Below are 19,603 nucleotides of genomic sequence, written 5' to 3' on the forward strand. Positions count from 1 at the left end.
ACACGCCGCTTCGCGTGCGTGCTCAAGGAAAAGTGTTACATAATTTTTCTAAAGATAACAAAGCAGTTTCTAGAAGTTCCTCTTTAGGTAACTTGTAGTAAGAAACCAATTTAACCTTTAAAAAAACGATTTGATATTCACACAAACAGATTTTTATAGCATATCTTTTATTATTTTCCGCGATATAAGGAACCGATAACGCTATTAGGTACATATTGAACTGACTTAAAAACAAAGGGAGGATGTTTTAGAATTGGGCTCTATTTTTTGGTGTATTATTAACCTCAGAACTATTTTCCAGGTGACACCAATATTCATTATTGTTTTCTTATTTGAAAGCCAGTGCTTCTGGTGTGGTCTCATATAATTGTACCAACATCTAACCAATCACTTTTGAGTTAATAATGCATGTTCAATTGAACTTTAACTATATTGACGACATACTGATTTCCTTTTTTTGTTACCGAAATACAGAACTATTTAAAGAAATATATCAGCAACACTAAAGCCCGATAATTGGTACTAAACAAAAGACTAAATGCCGAGAGAAAGGTACTTAAATGCCTGCAAATTTTATATAAATATAGTACTCACCTGTAGATTAGTGTGATAAGAATTCCAACGGACGCAAAACTGCTGGGGTTGCAACGCCATCACGGAATCACCTCGACCGGAATACACTAAAGCATTTAGCACTAACCGCTCACGTTATGCGGTGTATAAACGGAATTGCACATTCCTATTGCACTCTCCACTAAATAATTATATCACAGTTTTTTTTTTAATTACTATTATTATTAAAAATTTAATTGTATACTAAATATTTTTGTATATGAATAGAAGTATATTTAAGTACGATACTAAGTAGAAACTACGTCAGACTAGAAGGTCTCGGGTTTTCTTTTGAATACTGGATTAACTTTGGGGTGCCTGGAATGAAAAAAATATATAATTAATAAATAAAAATAAAAAAATAATAATAATTAATTAGCATCTTTGTTTTTTTCTGATGAGAAGGGTGGATGGTGGGACGATCTCACGATCCACCTAAATGGTTACCGGAGCCTATAGAGATCTACAACGTAATTGCCGCGAACCACCTTGACACATGAGTTCTGAGTATCAGTTTTTACAATACAACGGCTGCCCCACCCTTCAAACCGAAATGCATTACTGCTTCACGGCAGAAATAGGCAGGGTAGTAGAACCTATCCGTACGGACTGACAAGACCTAACGCCACTAAGTCTGGTACATAGTCATTTGTTAAAACCGCGACTTTTCCCTTTGGGTCGTAGCCTAAAGGGCTATTCTAGCTACGCTCTGGATGGTAGATGCCACGGGCTCAACTTGAGAGCTTGCTAACACTGGCCCTAACAAGAGCAGTGCTTCGCTGAATCTACCACCGGATCGGAGTCGCGATCCACTGAGGAGATACGACCGCGACTAATCCATGCTATTCTAACTCTCACTCTCCATCTATTCCTATCTTTTGCCTAATGGAGAGCTTTGTTTAGAATATACTGCATCGCAAAGAGAATGCTATGAGATATGTTTGAGATATAAGACCTTAACTGTATTATAGAATAAATGACCGTCCTTCAAACTTAAAACCCACTTACACAGGACCTGTAAAGCAATGGAGCCCCACGCGCGTGTAAACAGCGATCTCTCCCAATTATCGTTCAGACACTAGCCGTCTCTGTCTGGCGCCATTATATTCATAACGAATGACAGAGACAGAGCAAACGTCTGGACGAGGGGGAAAAGTTACAAAAAGTCAATTTTAACGCGAAAATCGATACAGGGTACCGAGCTTTTAAACTATGTACATATATCTATTTATTATGAGTAAGACGTGTTTTGTGTTTGTGTCTAATTTTCACTCATTTATTTTAAATATGATTCGTGATTTTTATTATCTGATCGGCTTCCCGGTGTTAAGTGGTCACCAGCGCCTAAATGGCCCAGAAGTGCCAAAACCCTCAATGAATACCGTGCGAGCGAAGTTTCCAAGCCGGATGGTATATCGCTAATATAATGGAAACAAATGCAATGTCCGGTTAGCGGTAGGGTTTCAGACAGCACCTTTGAACTATTACCGTGACTTGTCGCAGAAGGAAATTACGGGATCATCACGTGAAGAAGCTTTATGCCCCATGCCTCCATGATACTTCAATGGTCACGGACGATTCACGGTCCGGCGTCGTCCATAATAAATGCGATATTAAAACGTAAGAGTGACTTTAATAACTTGATCCTTCTATTCCTACTTCCTCAGCACTGAGGAACACGATGCACCTCTACGGAGCAATTTTGTTTGGACTATATTCCTCCATGGGGTCCTGTCCTATACGCAGCGGATAGCGACATTGATGCTGAAGTCCAATGTCGTCTTAAGAACTCGATAAATGTTCAAAATTAGTAAGGGTTGTAAGCATTGATTCAAAAAAAAAAAAAGTGGTACCTCTACCATCGACCATCGCAAGCTAACGTGAATCACTAACATATCTTTTATCTTATCGAAGTATTGATGCGAACGCCCTATACGAAGTAGGAAAAGCCAAATAGTAATATAAATTACAGGCCACAATATAAATTGTTATTAGATAAAGAGACAGATGGCAAACTAAACCGCGTCTAAAGAGTGTATTTGTTTTAATTAGCCCAAAAAAAATAACACCAGGCAAAAGGTAGATGGTGGTAGGACCTCTTGTGAGTCCGCGCGGTTAGGTACCACCACCGTACCTATTTCTGCCGTGAAGCAGTAATGCGTTTCGGTTTGAAGGGTGGGGCAACCGTTGTAACTATACTGAGATCTTAGAACTCATGTCTCAAGGTGGGTGGCGCATTTACATTGTAGATGTCTATGGGTTCCAGTAACCACTTAACACCAGGTGGGCTGTGAGCTCGTCCACCCATCTAAACAAAAAAAAAACAAAAGCTTATTATAAAATTCACGCTTAATCCCTATGCAGCATGGTGAAAGAACACGCTGTACCGATCTCACGTAATGTAGGATAAGAGCAATAAGAAGAAGAATGATTAAAGAAGCAATTCTAAATGACAAGTTGACATCTACATTCTATACAATACGTGAAACAAAAACTTTGTAACCCTTTTTACGAAAACTGCGCGGACGGAGGAGTATGAAATTTCCCACACTTATAAAGAATAAAGAGAATGAATGCAGAATTCAATAACTTTTTTTAATTATGCATAAAAAATACATTAAATCGATTAAAAAACCATTACACAAACTACCATGTATTTGACACAGACCCACATAATAATATATACTCTTTTGTTTATTGTTTAAAGTTTGTGGTCAAATTGAGAATAGAGTCATATTGTTTGTCTTTAGTGTATAAGTCTTGTGGCGAAATCTGCGGTTAAAGAAGTTTAATAGTCTTTTTTGTATTGCTTAGATGGGTGGACGATCTCACTGCCCACCTGTTGGTAAGTGGTTATCGGAGCCCATAGACATCAATAACGTAAACACTGCCACCCAGCTTGAGATATGAGTTCTAAGGCCTCAGTATAATTACAACGGCTGCCCCACCCGTCGAACCGAAACGCATTACATCTGCGTCACCGCAGAAATAGGCAGGACGGTGGTACCTACCCGCGCTGACTCACAAGACGTCCTACCATCAGTAAATTTGACAATAAAACCATAATAATGTTCAAACATATAATTTCAATTAATTATAGTCGAATTTCGACCACTGCGGGACCACTAAGTAGTATATATAAATACGTTTACCTTCTCTAGCCCACGAAACGTGTGCTCGAAATAGATTCAAAACCATCGAGAAATACGATTTTCAATAAACATTCGCTATGTTAAAGGAAATGCAATTCAAATATAACGGACATTACATTATAACACGCGGCGTTGGGTTGTCGACTTTTATGAAATAATTGCTACCAATATACCTAGTCAGGTCATAAATTCTGTCACATGTTTAATGTAAAATAATTGAAACAAGTTTATTCCTTATGTAACCATTCATATACCAAAATAAACTTAACAAAACATAGATTCTTATGACACTAAAGTTTATTCAAAATGACCTCCGTGATTTTGAATACAGGCCTTCAATCTGCGCGGCCAGTCGTCTATCGCAGCTCGAACGAGGTCCATGTCAATATCGGCGGCTGCCTTAATCAAGGATGTCTTGAGTGACTCCAAATTGGGATGAGGCTTTGAGCACGCCTTTTCCTCCAAGTGTTGCCACATCTTGTAATCTAACGGATTCAAATCTGGACTGGAGGAGGGCCAGTCTTCGTGCCGGATGAAGTCGATTTCACGCGCCGCCAGCCAGTCTTGTGTGCTCTTCGCTCTATGAGCTGGCGCCGAATCTTGTTGGAATACCCAGTGCCTGTTATTGAACATGGTATGAGAAACAGGTTCCACAAGGTTCGTCAGGACTGTATTTTGATACACAACTGCATTCGTTTTTACACCTTTCTCACAAAAATGTACCTCTCTTAAGCCCCAATATGAAACTCCCAACCATACCATGAGCGAGGATGGAAAATGACCTCGTTGGACACGCGGAATACGGTTGTTCGCTTCTTCACTACTGTGTGCGTACACCTTATCATTTTGTTTGTTGTAGCTCTCTTCTACGGTAAAAATTTTTTCATCCGAAAAAAGAATTTCCCGATATTTTTTTCCCGCGTACCGCTTCAACAAAGCGCGGCATCTCTTCAGTCTCAGGTCCATTAGACGAGCATTCAAACGATGTCCTGTTTTTCTTCGATATGCCCGAAGCCCTAAGTTTTCATTTAACACCCTTTTCACCGTGGTTCTGCTTAACCCCATCTGAAGGGCCAACAGTTTCTGCTTACGTTTGGGATTTCTTTGAATTCGCGCCTTCACAGCTTTTATCACTGCTGGAGTCCTAACAGACCGAGGGCGACCACTTCTTGACCTGTCATCTACACTAGAGTCTTCATTGTATCGTTTGATGGTACGATAAACGAATCTTTTGGTTATATTCAAATTTTTCAGGATGTTAAAAATTTGAATTGGCGCGTAACCGCAACGATGCAACGCAATAACTGCAACACGGTCTTCTTTAAGCGTCCACCCCATATTTAAAAATGAGTAAAATTCTAAAAGTATACATTTTTATTTTCATGAACAATTCGAAATTCGAATTCAATAAACTTTTTTGTGGCCAGCATTCTAAAAGAAAAGTTTTTACTGTGTGACAATACTTATGACCTGACTAGTTATATATTAAGTCGGGTTGAGCTCTTCCCGATCTTCACCTGTGTCCTTTTTTTTAAAGGGTTTTTGTGACCTGGTAACTAAGACCTTTAGGTCAAGTCTTATTTTAATAAATATTCAATAATTTTTATGAAAAATGATAATATGAAGTGAAATGAAGTTGATTAATATGAAACAAGGCATGAAAGGACTGGCTGGTTACCGTTGCTCCTGGACATCGGCAACGCCAGAGCAACAGCCGCAGACACACAAGCGAACCGCTGCCTAAAAGCTCTTGAAATTGTAATAATAATAACTGGAAACAAAACACGCACGATCATCCAGCCCCAAACTAGGATTCCCAGTGTTCCGGCTATCAGAGACTGATAAACATTTTTCTAAATTTATACATATATCTATACAAATAAATAAAATTGTAGTGTATGTTTGTAACCATAAAATAAAAACGTTTAACTAAATGCGTAACTATGTATACAGTACAGTACATAATATGCCAATATAACTTATTAACATTTTTTTGTAAATTTTGTGTCTGTCTGTCTGTTTGTTCCGGCTAATCTCTGGAACGGCTGGACCGATTTTGACGGGACTTTCACTGATAGGTAGCTGATGATATAAGGAGTAACTTAAGCTACTTTATTTATAATAGCTTCGCCCCGCGGCTTCACCCGGCCGGGCCGTATGACAATAACCGCGGGTAACATCGCGGGACTCAGCTAGTAGATAATAAACGTTCAGACAAAGAGCAAACAAAACTGCTCATCACACAATGTTTGCTCGATGTGAGAACCGAACCCATGACCCTCGACGCATCAGGCAGCTCTGCTAACTACCGCACCACCGAGTCAGCCTAACTAAAATTAAACTTTACAAATGATTATTTTAACGGTAATGCGCTATTTATAAATCTACTATAGGTAATGTATTATTAATTACCTCGAAAACGGTAGGATGTTAAAGGAATTTTCCAATTCGTAATCTTCAGCTAAAAATATACTGAAGTTCCTTTAGAAGAACTCTCGATAATCATTGTTTAAAATTAATTATAATGTATTTTTTTGGGTTTTACGGCAGTTATAACGTAACTAAAAACCGTCTGGCCGTACTGGAATGTCCCCTTAGCCCTTAGGCTACCAGAGAATAGTAGATTAAAAAAATTGTTTTCGAAAAATTTTCACTCCTAGACTTTTTTATTCATAATTTTTTTTTTTGCATAGATGGTTGGACGATCTCACAGCCCACCTGGTTTAAGTGGTTACCTAAAAACCGAAACGCATTACTGCTTCACGGCAGAAATGGGTAGGGTGGTGGTACCTACCCGTGCGGATTCACAGGATGTTCTATCACCAGTAATTACGCAAATTATAATTTTGCGGGTTTCGATTTTTATTACACGATGTTATTCCTTCACCGTGGGAGTCGATCGTGGACATTTGTTAAGTACGTATTTCATTAGAAAAATTCGTACCCGCCTGCGGGATTCGAACACCGGTGCATCGCTACATACGAATGCACCGGACGTCTTATCCTTTAGGCCACGACGACTTCTAGGTTGGCCAAGCATTGTACAATCAACGAGACTACATTCGTAGCGTGAAAATGCAACAATTTTTTTATTACTAGTTAACGCCGACGCACAACCCTATGAAACAGGGGTTTAATGAAGAAAATATTCTTTATACGGATCTATCATCATTATCAGCTTGTATCTCTCCACTGCTGGATGTAGGCCTCTCCCATAGTCCGCCACAATGACCGATCCTCCGCCTTCCACATCCAATATCTCCCAGCATATCGCCGCAAGTCATCGGTCCAACGGGCAGGGGGACGCCCAACGCTGCGTTTACCGGTACGCGGTCTCCAGTCCAGAACACGTCTGCTCCATCGGCCATCGGTTCTGCGACACGTATGTCCGGCCCATTGCCACTTCAGCTTGCTAACCTTTAAGACTATGTCGGTTACTTTGGTTCTTTGACGAATTTCATCATTTCTGACTCGATCCATCAAAGAAACTCCGAGCATACACCTTTCCATAGCACGCTGAGCGACTTTGAGCTTACGGACCAAACCTACGGTTAATGTACGGATCTATGAAAGTCTCAAAATCACAGCGACATCGAAGCAATTAGCAGTCAACACTTCGTGACAGCTACCCACTAGTCGTCATGAAGCCAATATGGAATATATTCAACTCACGGCTAATGTAAGATAGGTAGATGAAAAAAGCGACAACCCTATTGCAAGATTACGTCATAAATCTTATTATTTGTGTAACAGACATTCATGGCCACGTTGGTACTTTGAAACGAAAAAAAAAAATACCATACAGTATAATTTTACCTCACTTTACTTCAGAAGAAGAGGAAGAGGTGGACCTAAGAAGAAATGGATGGATTGCGTGAAAGATCTTATATATATTTTTTGCTTAGGTTGGTGGATGAGCTCACAGACCAGCTGGTGTTAAGTGGTTACTGGAGCCCACAGACATCTATAACGTAAATGCGCCACCCACGCGGGTAGGTACCACCGTCCTGTTTTTTTTTTTTTTTTCCTACCTAAGCTGATAGCCCTAGTGGCTATTTCAGCGTAACCCTAACTTTAGTAGGTGAGCTCACGGGGCTCAAACCTGATGACGTTGCTAACACGAACCCTAGCAAGAGCCGTGCTTCGCAGAATCTACCACCGGATCGGAAACGCGACCCACTGAGAAGATCCGGCGAGAAACTCAGTGGGCTGTGTCTGAGAGTTAATTTACTCGTCGAGCCCTTCGTCGCAAGCGACGGGTTCGACGAGAACGGTGACCGGTGCTTGAAGTACCTAAAAGCACCGTTAGTGGATCGGGAGGATCCGAGATGACGTGACCCGCCCTGCCTATTTCTGCTGTGAAGCAGTAATGTGTTTCGGTTCGAAGGGTGGGGCTGCCGTTGTAACTATACTTGAGACCTCCAGTAACCACTTAAACCCAGGTGGGCTGTGAGCTCGTCCACCCTACTAAGCAACAAAAATTCTTCGCTTTTCGCGATCCATAAACGTCCATGGGCGACATTAACCACTCACCATCAGGTGGGCGTATGCTTGTCTGCCTATAACGGCAATAAAAAAAACACTAGCCCTAGCAAGAGCAGTGCTTCGTTGAATCTACCACCGGATCGAAAACGCGACGCACTGAGATGATCCGGCGAGAAAATCAGAGGGTACTATTATTTTATAAGTACATATTATTATTATGATTAGTAAGTTATATGCAACCCAGAGTCGGTCTTCTTAACTTTTGTTAACCTTAAAAAAAAACTGACCCAAATATTATTTTCTTCTCATAAACATAATTAAAACAACTTTTACAGTTTAATCTGGCTATTTTTTTAAGCTATTGCATAGCTTTTATCGCGGGCTTTTGTGCCCGGCAACCGAATCAAGAAATTCCGTAACGAAAATAAAACCTAACACACCCCCCTCCGCCTACCATGTACCTCACGTTCAACAAGTTCACACCTTGCGCTTGTGTAGTGTTTGTGAATATGCGCGCGGCGTGACGTCACACTGCATGCACATCATGAAAAAAGTCTGCCCATCTCTCTCTCGCGCGGTCTAGCTTATGAGTGTGAAGAGGACAGTTAATGTTTTTCTTTTGTTAATGTTTATAATTATAGAGTGGTCTTATTTTATTATTGTTTTAATATTAAATTATTATTGTCTAATTATAATTGTATAAGCTGATAAAAAATACTATGCTATAGCTTTACCGCAGCAGTCCCCGAGTACCACACGTGGTTTTTTTTTGTACCTAAATACATATTATGTACGTCGACAAACGACAACCTCAATTGTCAGTGGACCACTAACACCAACATACGTACTTCACTACGTAAAACACTTTAAAATATTTAGTATGAAAATGATTAGATTACGTTTTCGAAATTGCATATTAAATTTTTTTTTGGCTCTGACAAACAATAAAAAAAAATTAATATGCATATTCGAAAAGGGACATGTCGCATATTTTGTCAAATACGTTTTTTCATATACATGTAGTTTTGAGGCTTACCTACACCCATTTTATAATAATTCCAGTAATTTTCAATTGCTAATTAACCCTAAAATATATCTCAAAAGTTAATATTTTAAAATTTACACTGCTTTAGAAAATAATCAGTTATTTTTTTCATTTACTGAATATTTTACATTGTCAGAGATGTGCCCTTTTCGAAATTGCATATTCATTTAAATAAATTATCTAATAACAAAATCAATGTGGGAACCCGAAATTGTAATCTCAATTAATATGACCATAATTTAATGACCAAAAAAATAATTAATCAAATTAATTTCTATATTTAAATTTAAAACCCCAAAAACCCGAAGACGTTATGGAAACGCTTCTAAAAACGGTAAAAGGGGTCGTCAAGAATGGGGTGCTGAGTGAGGATAAAAAGTTGTAAGGGTCCCGTCGGGCGCGGGTCGTCGACCTTAGGGGCGCCACTGAAATAGACCGCGTGGGGGTCTCTGAACACGTGTTGGACTTGGTTATATTTGGAACAAGAGAGAATACGGCGCACCGACACATTTCTCAGAATCCCGCTAGCAAGTACCAATTTTTGTAATGAAATACGTTACCCCCCTTACGCATATCGTCTTTCATCCAACAATTTCTTCTTAGGACTACATCTTCCTCTAGGTCTATCGCTTTAAGGTATGTTATTAATTAGAAATCGTTTAATAATTTTATATTGAACTAGCTTTTGCCCGCGACTTCGTCCGCGTGGAATAGTTACTTTGGCATAACGCTAAATTTTACCTGCGACTTCATTTACGTAGAAGTCGTCGTGGCCTAAAGGATAAGACGTCCGGCGCATTCGTATCGAGCGATGCACCGGTGTTCGAATCCCGCAGGCGGGTACAAATTTTTCTACTGAAATACGTACTTAACAAATGTTTACGATTGACTTCCACGGTGAAGGAATAACATCGTGTAATAAATATCAAACCCCCAAAATTATATTTTGCGTAATTACTGGTGGTAGGACCTCTTGTGAGTCCGCACGGGTAGGTACCACCGCCCCACTTATTTCTGCCGTGAAGCAGTAATGCGTTTCGGTTTGAAGGGTGGGGCAGCCGTTGTGACTATACTGAGACCTTAAGACTTATATCTCAAGGTGTGTGGCGCATTTACGTAGTAGATGTCTATGGGCTCCAGTAACCACTTAGCACCAGGTGGGCTGTAAGCTCGTCCACACGTCTAAACAATAAAAAAAAAAAAAAAACAAAGGGCAAAAAACCGATTTTGAAACATTATTTATTGGTGCTCCGTTTTTATTGGTCTTAGCGTGATGTTATATAGCCTATAGCCTTCCTCAATAAATGAGCTATCTAACACTGAAAGAATTTTTCAAATCAGACCAGTAGTTCCTGAGATTAGCGCGTTCAAACAAACAAACTCTTCAGCTTTATAATATTAGTAAGTATAGACAAGACGGCATCTAAGTGCTTACTGAACCGATCTGACTTTGAAGTCGTCGTGGCCTAAAGGATAAGAAGTCCGGTGCATTCGTATGTAGCGATGTACGGTGTTCGAATCCCGCCGGCGGGTACCAATTTTTCTAATGAAATACGTACTTAACAAATATTTACGATTGACTTCCACGGTGAAGGAATAACGTCGTGTAATAAATATCTAATCGACAAAATTATCATTTGAGTACATAATTAGTGGTGGTAGGACGTGTTGTGAGTCCGCACGGGTAGGTACCACCGCCCTGCCTATTGCTGTCGTGAAGCAGTAATGCCTTTCGGTTCGAAGGGTGGGGCAGCCGTTGTAACTATGACCTTAGAATTCATATCTCAAGGTGGGTGGCGTCATTTACGTTGTAGTTGTCTATGGACTCCAGTAACCACTTAACACCAGGTGGGCTGTGAGCTCGTCCACCTATCTATGCAATAAAAAAATCAAAAAATCTTTACAGACCACATTCCCCATGAATATAATTTGAGGGGTGAAAGGGGTGGTCAAGCGACATTTCGCTTAACACGCGACATTTATCTTTGTAATTAAAGGTCCGTTTTATTTGATATCAGCATCAACAGTTCGATACATTTAATTGAACTTCCATTAATTTCGCTCTATTCGAATAGCCGAAGAAGTTTTTTTATTATGATTTTTTGCAAATTTTTAACCTTTAAGTATTTGTTGTGAATTTGTAAAAATATCGATTAAAACAAATAGCCTTTTACCCCTTCATGTACATATACAGGGCGTCCCAGAAAGTATGGATAATCCTGAAACACCTCATAGTAGGGCTATTGGGGACTCAAAAAAAAAAAACTCAGGTAGTACACAAATTATTCATTTAAAAAAAAAGTTGGTATTTTTCATACTGCTGTGAGTTTCTGGAATATAATAATAATAATAATAATAGCCTTTTTATTCCTAAACATAGGGTTACAAGAGGTCCCTAAGTTCGGTGTGCCTTTTGGCATAGGCCTCCTCCAATTCCTTCCAATGGGTCCTATCCCTTGCTACTCTCAGCCAGAATGGTCCCGCTGTCTGCTTCAAGTCATCTTCCCATCTCCTGATTTGACGACCCCTACTTCGTTTGCCGTCTCTTGGTCGCCAGAGGGTGACTTGCTTGCTCCATTTGTTAGTGGGGTGGCGTAGCATATGCCCAGCCCATCTCCATTTTTGGACGTCTATCCGGGTGAGAATGTACAACAGTTTCTGGAATATACAACAGCTACAAATAAATTCTTCTGGGACTTTCTTTCTGGAACACCCTGTATATAAATTGCATAGGTTCGTTTTATGTAGAATTAATCTACGTTTTTCTGTATTCTTTAAAAAAGCGGCCACGAATGGAGTTCGCGATGAATTGTTTTAATATAAAAAAAAATATTGCCACTCCACGCCATCCTAATTCCGACTCATAAAAAAAAACCGTATATCATCCGCTTGTTGTAGCTATGCTTCGAAATCGCTTGTCACAGTTGTTAGACTAATGTGGTATTAATTATGAGAGGGATTTCATCGAATTTAGTTAATAAATCAGTTAAAAATTACTGATTCATATTTTAAGATGAAAATCCTTGTATCTTTTACTTTTTTTCTTTTGTATTTGTTAGATGGATGGACGAGCTCACAGCCCACCTGATGTTAAGTGGTTACTGGAGCCCATAGACAAATACAACGTAAATGCGCCACCCACCTTGAGATATAAGTTCTAAGGTCTCAGTATAGTTACAACGGCTGCCCCACCCTTCAAACTGAAACGCATTAATGCTTCACGGCAGAAATAGGCAGGGCGGTGGTACCTATCCCGTACGTACTCACAAGAGGTCATACCACCAGTAAACAAAATTCTTTTTATATGTCATTATCGCAAAATCTTCACCAACTATAATACAATACTTATTGGAAATTTTTGTTTTATTTTACTAACATCATGGGCAAACATACGGTCCAACTCATATCTCAAGGTCTATGGGCTCCGGTAACCACTTAACACCAGGTAGGCTGTGAGCTTGTCCACTCATCTATGCAATAATAATAACGGAAAAAAATCCTAGTTAATCGCCATCGCTCATAGACATCAGCAGAGGCACAACTAAGCCGCTGCCCACTGTCCATTAGTGTCCATGGCTTTGGAAAAATTAAAACAAACTAGAGGTCCCGCAGTAGTCGAAATTCGATTATAATTAATTGGAATTGTAAGTTTGTACACTATTATGATTGTATTTTATACTTCTGTAATCACAAATTTCGCCAAGGCTACACTATAAAAAATATTAACAAAGACAAACAATATTTAATCTATTCTCAATTTGACAACAGACGTCAAGAACAAAAGTTTGACAATAAATAGTATGCATGCGTGTGTGCGTCAAATACATGGTATGTAGTGTGTGTAATGTTTTCTTTATTGATTTAATGTATCTTTTATGCATTATTTAAAAAAAAATTTAGTATTGTGCACTTCTTCTCTACATTCTCTATAAGTGTGGAAAAATTCATACTCCTCCGTCCGCGCAATTTTCGTAAAAAGGGATACAAAGTTTTTGCTTCACGTATTAATATATAGATATAAATTATTATGCATACAATTATTTCAAAAGCTATAAATTTTAATATGAAAAAAAAAAAAAACATTTCCGCTCTATCAGCGATGTTGTTCTAAGAAAGCTGACACGTTGCCTCGCTTCTGCGAATTTAAACACACTTATATCATATTTTATTATTGTTTGGTTTGGTTAAGCTATTGTCACATCGAAAATTACTTGTACGAGTATAGATAGATATAACGATACTAACCGAACCGAAGATCGGGTTCAGTGGCGAGCTTTGGGGGAGGCCTATGTCCAGCAGTGGACTGCCGCAGGCTGATGATGATGAACGATACTAGCTGTCCCGGAAAACGTTGTTTTGCCATATAAATTATTTCTAGGAAAGATAAATCTGAATCTAAACCATCCAGAGCGCCACCCAAATGCATACAAAAAAAATATCATTTAAATCGGTCGAGCCGTTTGGGAGATCAGTGACAAAAACACGCACAGAAGAAATATATAGGAATATAAAGATGGAATACTTCAGAATAAATAAACAATAAAATACTTAATTGTGTTTTGCGTGATATAATAAAATCTATCCAAAAAATAGAAAATAATTTTAATTAAATTTGAAATAAAAATAGTGTAAGAAAAAATTATTTTATTGTAAAAAAGCGTGGGGTGCTTTTGGTGGGGTGGATATTATCAAAATAACCCTTCTACTCATATCTGTTCATAAAATATTTATAACCACTGATACCATACACCCCACGAATTTTCTACAATAAAACCATTTTTTCTTAAACTATGTTTAATTCAAATTTAATAAAATTTGTTTTCTATTTTTTAGTTGGATTTTCTATAAAAGCGTATTTTTTTAGGTTTTTTAAACTATTATTTATTTTTAATTTTTAGTTGAAGTTGAATACGTTTTGAAGGTGGTCAAAATCATGTTCAAAGATTCCGTTACATACATACGTCTGACGCTAACAAAACGTATTAAAAAACAATATTTAAAGACTTTAATCTCTGTTAAAAATAATAATTAGTAGCTATCGTAAAACACAAGATAATTGTCACATGCCTGAATCGCGCTAACGAAATTTTCAAGGTAAGATTGCATATCGCACGTTTAAACTAAAGTGGTTGTGAGATCAGCTCACGGGGCTCAAGCCTGACGATGTTATTAACACGAACCCTAGCAAGAGCAGTGATTCTCAGAATCTACCACCGGATCGGAAACACGACCCACTGAGAAGATCCGGCCAGAAACTCAGTGGGCTGTGTCTGTGCGTTAATTCGCTCGTCGAGCCCTTCGTCGCAAGCGACAGGTTCGACGAGGACAGTGACCGGTGCTTGGGATACCTAAAAGCACTGTTAGTGGATCAGGAGGATCCGAAATGACGTGTTTTGGGCCGCGGACGTCGACTGTTTACCATTTGGTCCGCAGGATCGGCTATGTAGTTTCCGGCGGCCACGATGAGAGGATTCTCATATCATACCGCTTTATCGAAGTAAGCGGCGGCGGTCAAGTTCATATCGAAGGTAATGTTTTTTTTTAAATCTTACCCCGGAGAGATTGAGTTAGGATGGTACTCTATGGAAAATGGTCGTCACTTTTAAATAGGAAGGAAGCATAAAATCAACAAGTGCAAGGAATAACATTGTAACTGTAATTTTGGCTAAACTTCAGTTACAATGCTATTCTTTGCATATATATGTATGTATCGAAATAAATACAAATATTACGTTACGAAAACTCAGAACAACATTATATTTCACTCTCCAATGGTACGGTACGGCCACTTAAGCCTCAGACCATCAGGCTACGTCGGAAATATATGGCCAAACCACAACGCACCAACCAGGCCCAAGATCCTGCGGTAGGCCCAAAAATAGGGCGGATATGAAGGAGAACAACCTGACCCAGATCGATGCCGAAGACCGGGCAAGTTTAAGTAGAGAAATAGACTCTGGTATTAGACCAGGAAAATGCTAGGAAGAAGAAGGCCAGTCGGGCGGTAGACTAGAATCTTGTACCAAAAAAACCCTTTGGTTTTTATTTTATATGACATTCGGTGGCTCCGGAAACCAGTGTGCTTAAGTGCGAACTCAAATTTGTATGGAGTTGGAACAGCTTCCCTACGTTTGCCGCTAGAGGCGCTGTTCTAACTCCATACAAAATTGAATTAACTTTTACGCGATCGAGAACGTTAGAAAACTCGCAATAAGCAAACTGTCTTCCCGACGTGAATGCAATTCACTTACCCAACAAATTAGAATCAAATTGCATTGGCACACTAAACTCTTTATCTTCCAACAGAACGAATCGCTTTGAGATTATTCTTTTTATTGCTTAGATTGAAGAACGAGTTCTTTTTTTTATTTTTTATTGCCTTTCTAGGCAGACGGGCATACGGCACACCTGATGGTGAGTGGTTACCGTCGCCCATGGACTTCAGCAATGCCAGGGGCAGAGCCAAGCCGCTGCCTACCGCTTAATAATTAATAGTATGGATGAACTCTACTCCGGTGGCGGGCGGTGCGATGGTAAAAACGAGATGCTGGTATCATCTCGAATAATTCCTCAGAGCACAGAGCACAGTTTATGGTCCACCTGAAGTGGTTACCGGAGCCTATAGACATCTACAACGTAGCTGCAGCCACCCATCTTGAGACATAAGTTCTAAGGTTTCAGTTTTTACAGTACAACGGCTGTCCCGCCCTTCAAATCGAAACGCATTACTGCTTCACGGCAGAAACAGGCAGGGTGGTGGTACATACCCGCGGGGACTCAAAACACGCCGTATAATACCGTTGCTTGGAGCCTCTGGGTCTGCGGAGGGACTTCGGTTCCCTCTGTATTTTGTACCGCATGTTCCATGGGGAATGCTCTGAGGAATTGTTCGAGATGATACCAACGTCTTGTTTTTACCATCGCACCGCCCGCCACCGGAGTAGAGTTCATCCATACTACCTGGAGCCACTGCGGTCATCCACAGTGCGTTTCCAGAGGTCTTTTTTGCCACGTACCATCCGGCTATGGAATGAGCTCCCCTCCACGGTGTTTCCCGAGCGCTACGACATGTCCTTCTTCAAACGAGGCTTGTGGAGAGTATTAAGCAGTAGACAGCGGCTTGGCTCTGCTCCTGGCATTGCTGAAGTCCATGGGCGACGGTAACCACTTACCATCAGGTGGGCCGTACGCTCGTCTGCCTACAAAGGCAATAAAAAAAAAAAAAAAACCACCAGTAAAAACTACTTTATTTACAGCAAACGATTTTTAACTACCGCTACACGTAGTGAGGTCTTTTTAAATTTACGTGAATCACCTATTGTTTCATTTCGTTATTATTTTTTATCACAACGAAAACACAGCGACACAATCAAAGCTATATATATGTATCTACTTTTTTTTTTCTAAGCATCAAAATCGAATCATTTCTCAGAGAGAAAAACATGAAAATCCAAAATGTCGAATTTGATATTTTTCAGCAAAGTTTTTTTTTTTTTTTCAATGAGTGCCCCCCTTCCGTGCCTTGCTTAGGGTCCCAGAAAACACTAATGTGGCTTAAAAAATAAAGTCCTTAAGCTTCGAAACTTCGTGATTTAATTACCCCTGGACTTTAGGGTACTTTTCTGGTTTTTTTTTCGCTTAATCTTTACAACTGACGTGACGCGAAAATGTATCTTATCAGAATTTCACACGCCCGGCAAATAATGTTTGACTGATAACACAGCTATACTGGCTATTCGAGAGCTGTATACCTTATTGCATTTCGAAGGATTATTTCATATTTTGTTTTTGGCGTAACTAGAACAATCTTAATGGACAACTCAAATGCATTGAAGGAAGATTTTGTTTTTTCTGTTATTATCAACCAATTATCGTATAAAATTTATCTAAACAGAAAACTTACCACGCTAATTAATCACGTTATTAAATGAAATGAAAAAAAGAAAAACTTAATACACATCGCATAGTCTCGCAACACTGATACTAACACAAAAAAAAAACAATTAAAAAGGTCAAAAATACGCTTTAAAGATAGACACGAGCGCTCACACAGTTCAAACTTGGCGTAATATCTTCGTTGATACGTTTGGGTGTTCCAAAAATAGTGGGACGCAGCCGCAGGCCCCCAACAAGACAACGCGGCCAAGGAACTTGAACCACGAAAAAAAAAAACGCAGATATTTATTTAGACACGCGCTAACATGAAAAACGACTCGTGAAAAATTATGTTTTAAGATAACAAACTCACTCTGAACACACTAGAGCGCACTAGTGCAATTAGAATTAAACATTTTCTCAGCGTGTGTTAAAAGAAAACAAAAATCAATAATTTTTATAGTACACTCGCACACTAAATACACATTTTTTTGTTCATATCTTTTTCCATAAGACATCGACTTTCTCTCTCGCACGTACGTTTAAAAATGAAAAATCTATAAAGAGAAAAACGAAAGAGCGAGACGAACGTAGAGTCGTTTTGTAAATAAATGACACCGACGAATCATAACAAACGAGCGAGACAGATGATTCGTTTCACGAATACACTCCAAATTACGTAATTAATTGTTGTTTGGATTTAATCGAACCTTGTACTCACCCGTAAATTGCGAACACTTCACTTTTGGATAGCACTTTTGTGTTATTTAACGTTTTTTTTAAGTCATTTCGCCTGTTTTAGTTTGTGCGCGGACACCCGTATTAATGACGCCATTTGCAAGTGCGGGCGACTGAACCAATCTGAACACTGAAATTGATTTGTGACTCGATTCAGACGAGTTTTCCGATACAATTGCCAATGTGAAAATACTGATATTATTATACTATGTTGTACGCGTGGTTTTGCTTTTATTTTTTTAATGTTCAGTTGTTTTTTTTTAACTCGATAATTCTACATGGTGCACGATTACAGAGCATACAAAGTAAAATGTGCGACCGAAAAAAAACTTGAATAATATAAAATACAGAAGTGCGGAAATTACTCTTTAATATTATGTTATAATATTAAAAAAATAAAACAAGCATTTAGTTAATTATATATATAAAACAACGTTGTTAGTTTCATTTCATAAAATGTTTGTTTAAATCATAGACTTAGTTTAAATTGACAATAAGTGATGTAAGACTTGAAAAATATAAAAGTAACAATAAAATGGGTAGACTAAAAAGCTCAATAATAATTCTAATAATTGATATTTGACATTGCGATTTTGCTTAGGGCAAATTAATGGAATTTTAATTTAAAAGAATGTAAATAGTTTAAAGGTATTGCTTTAAGTTTATGAACTGTAAAGTGTATCTTGAAAATCTAGTATGTAAGCTGTTGTGGTATCTTTAAGCTGAAGTTACAGCAGATAAACGATGATTGAGTCTATTGTCTAAATAATCTAAGCAATGATTAAATTAATTTGAATTTGACATAATCGATTCTCTAAAATCTAAAGTTTCTTGAAGCTAGCTGTTCGAAAGAATTGCAGGTATTTTATATATAGGAAAATTCTTCTAAATCTACCTAATAATATTGATAATAATCTTTGTGGTAATCTTTTCTGTAACTTTGATTATTGTTTATCAAATACTGTTTACTTTATTTTTAATAAAGGTAAAAATAATGCGATTTGTCCGAAAAAAAATATTGTTTTAATTAAGTACAAAAAAATCATAAAGTTCTACGTACAATTATAAAAAACTACTAAATACCTCAAGTGCAAAATTTAGTATAATGGTCACACCCAATAAGAAATTTTCTTTTGGCGGGAATTTCATATTGTCAAACGACATGACTGTATGTAGTTTGTGCATAATACTTTTTAAACAAAAATGTGTCAGCTTAAAAATTATTACGTTAAATAATTACGTTTGGAATGCGTTGAGATGATGATGTTTTTTTTAAATTGATTTCTGTATGGGAAATCAAACGGGCGACTAGTCATATCTGTTTGATATCAACGCATCATAAATCTCCGGATCCTTGAGATAACCTCCTTTTTAATACGCTTTTTTATATTTGGAGGCAGTTATAAGGTTAATTAGGGCTTACATAACACTTTAAGTGTAATTAGGACTATATGTATGGATACTATGGGAACGATCTAGGACGCCACGAAAACTGTAATATATTCGTAGCATCGGAATAGTAATGAGTAAAATTGGTCTTATAAAAAAATCAACACCGAGACGAAATATACAAGAACAAACGAAGAAATATAAACTCCGTTACAAATAAAAGTTAAAACGTTTGTCTTAACCTGAAAATTACATACCTACTTCTGGGAATATTTTTTTTTTGTATTTCAAATTTACAGTTTGCTTT

General features: G+C 38.3%; 1 protein-coding gene and 1 long non-coding RNA gene across 6 annotated transcripts in view; both read right to left on the reverse strand.

The window, feature by feature from the left end:
- Positions 1–18,075, reverse strand: part of LOC114246584 (uncharacterized) — a 29,712-nt gene extending 11,637 nt beyond the window's left edge. For 2 of the 5 annotated variants that reach the window (XR_016325231.1, XM_028179175.2), the window contains exons 1-2: positions 17,891–18,075; positions 595–930 (exon numbers count right to left, since the gene is read on the reverse strand). Coding sequence is in view for 4 of the 5 variants with exons in the window: in XM_028179175.2 (XP_028034976.2) it covers positions 595–654 (60 nt within the window). In the remaining variant the exon portion in view is untranslated. Of the gene's footprint in view, positions 1–594; positions 931–17,197; positions 17,522–17,542; positions 17,829–17,879 lie in introns of those variants that run through there. The other 3 variants (XM_028179176.2, XM_089737620.1, XM_028179177.2) reach the window with 3 other exon arrangements.
- On the reverse strand, positions 11,642–13,792 carry LOC149500219 (uncharacterized). Its single transcript, XR_016325210.1, has 2 exons — positions 13,540–13,792; positions 11,642–11,952 (listed from the first exon to the last, which is right to left on the reverse strand). It is a non-coding gene; the product is annotated as an uncharacterized LOC149500219 (long non-coding RNA).
- Positions 18,076–19,603: the final 1,528 nt, after the last annotated feature.

The sequence above is a fragment of the Bombyx mandarina genome, chromosome 23, assembly GCF_030267445.1.
Source record: "Bombyx mandarina strain Sakado chromosome 23, ASM3026744v2".
Lineage (NCBI taxonomy): Eukaryota > Metazoa > Arthropoda > Insecta > Lepidoptera > Bombycidae > Bombyx > Bombyx mandarina.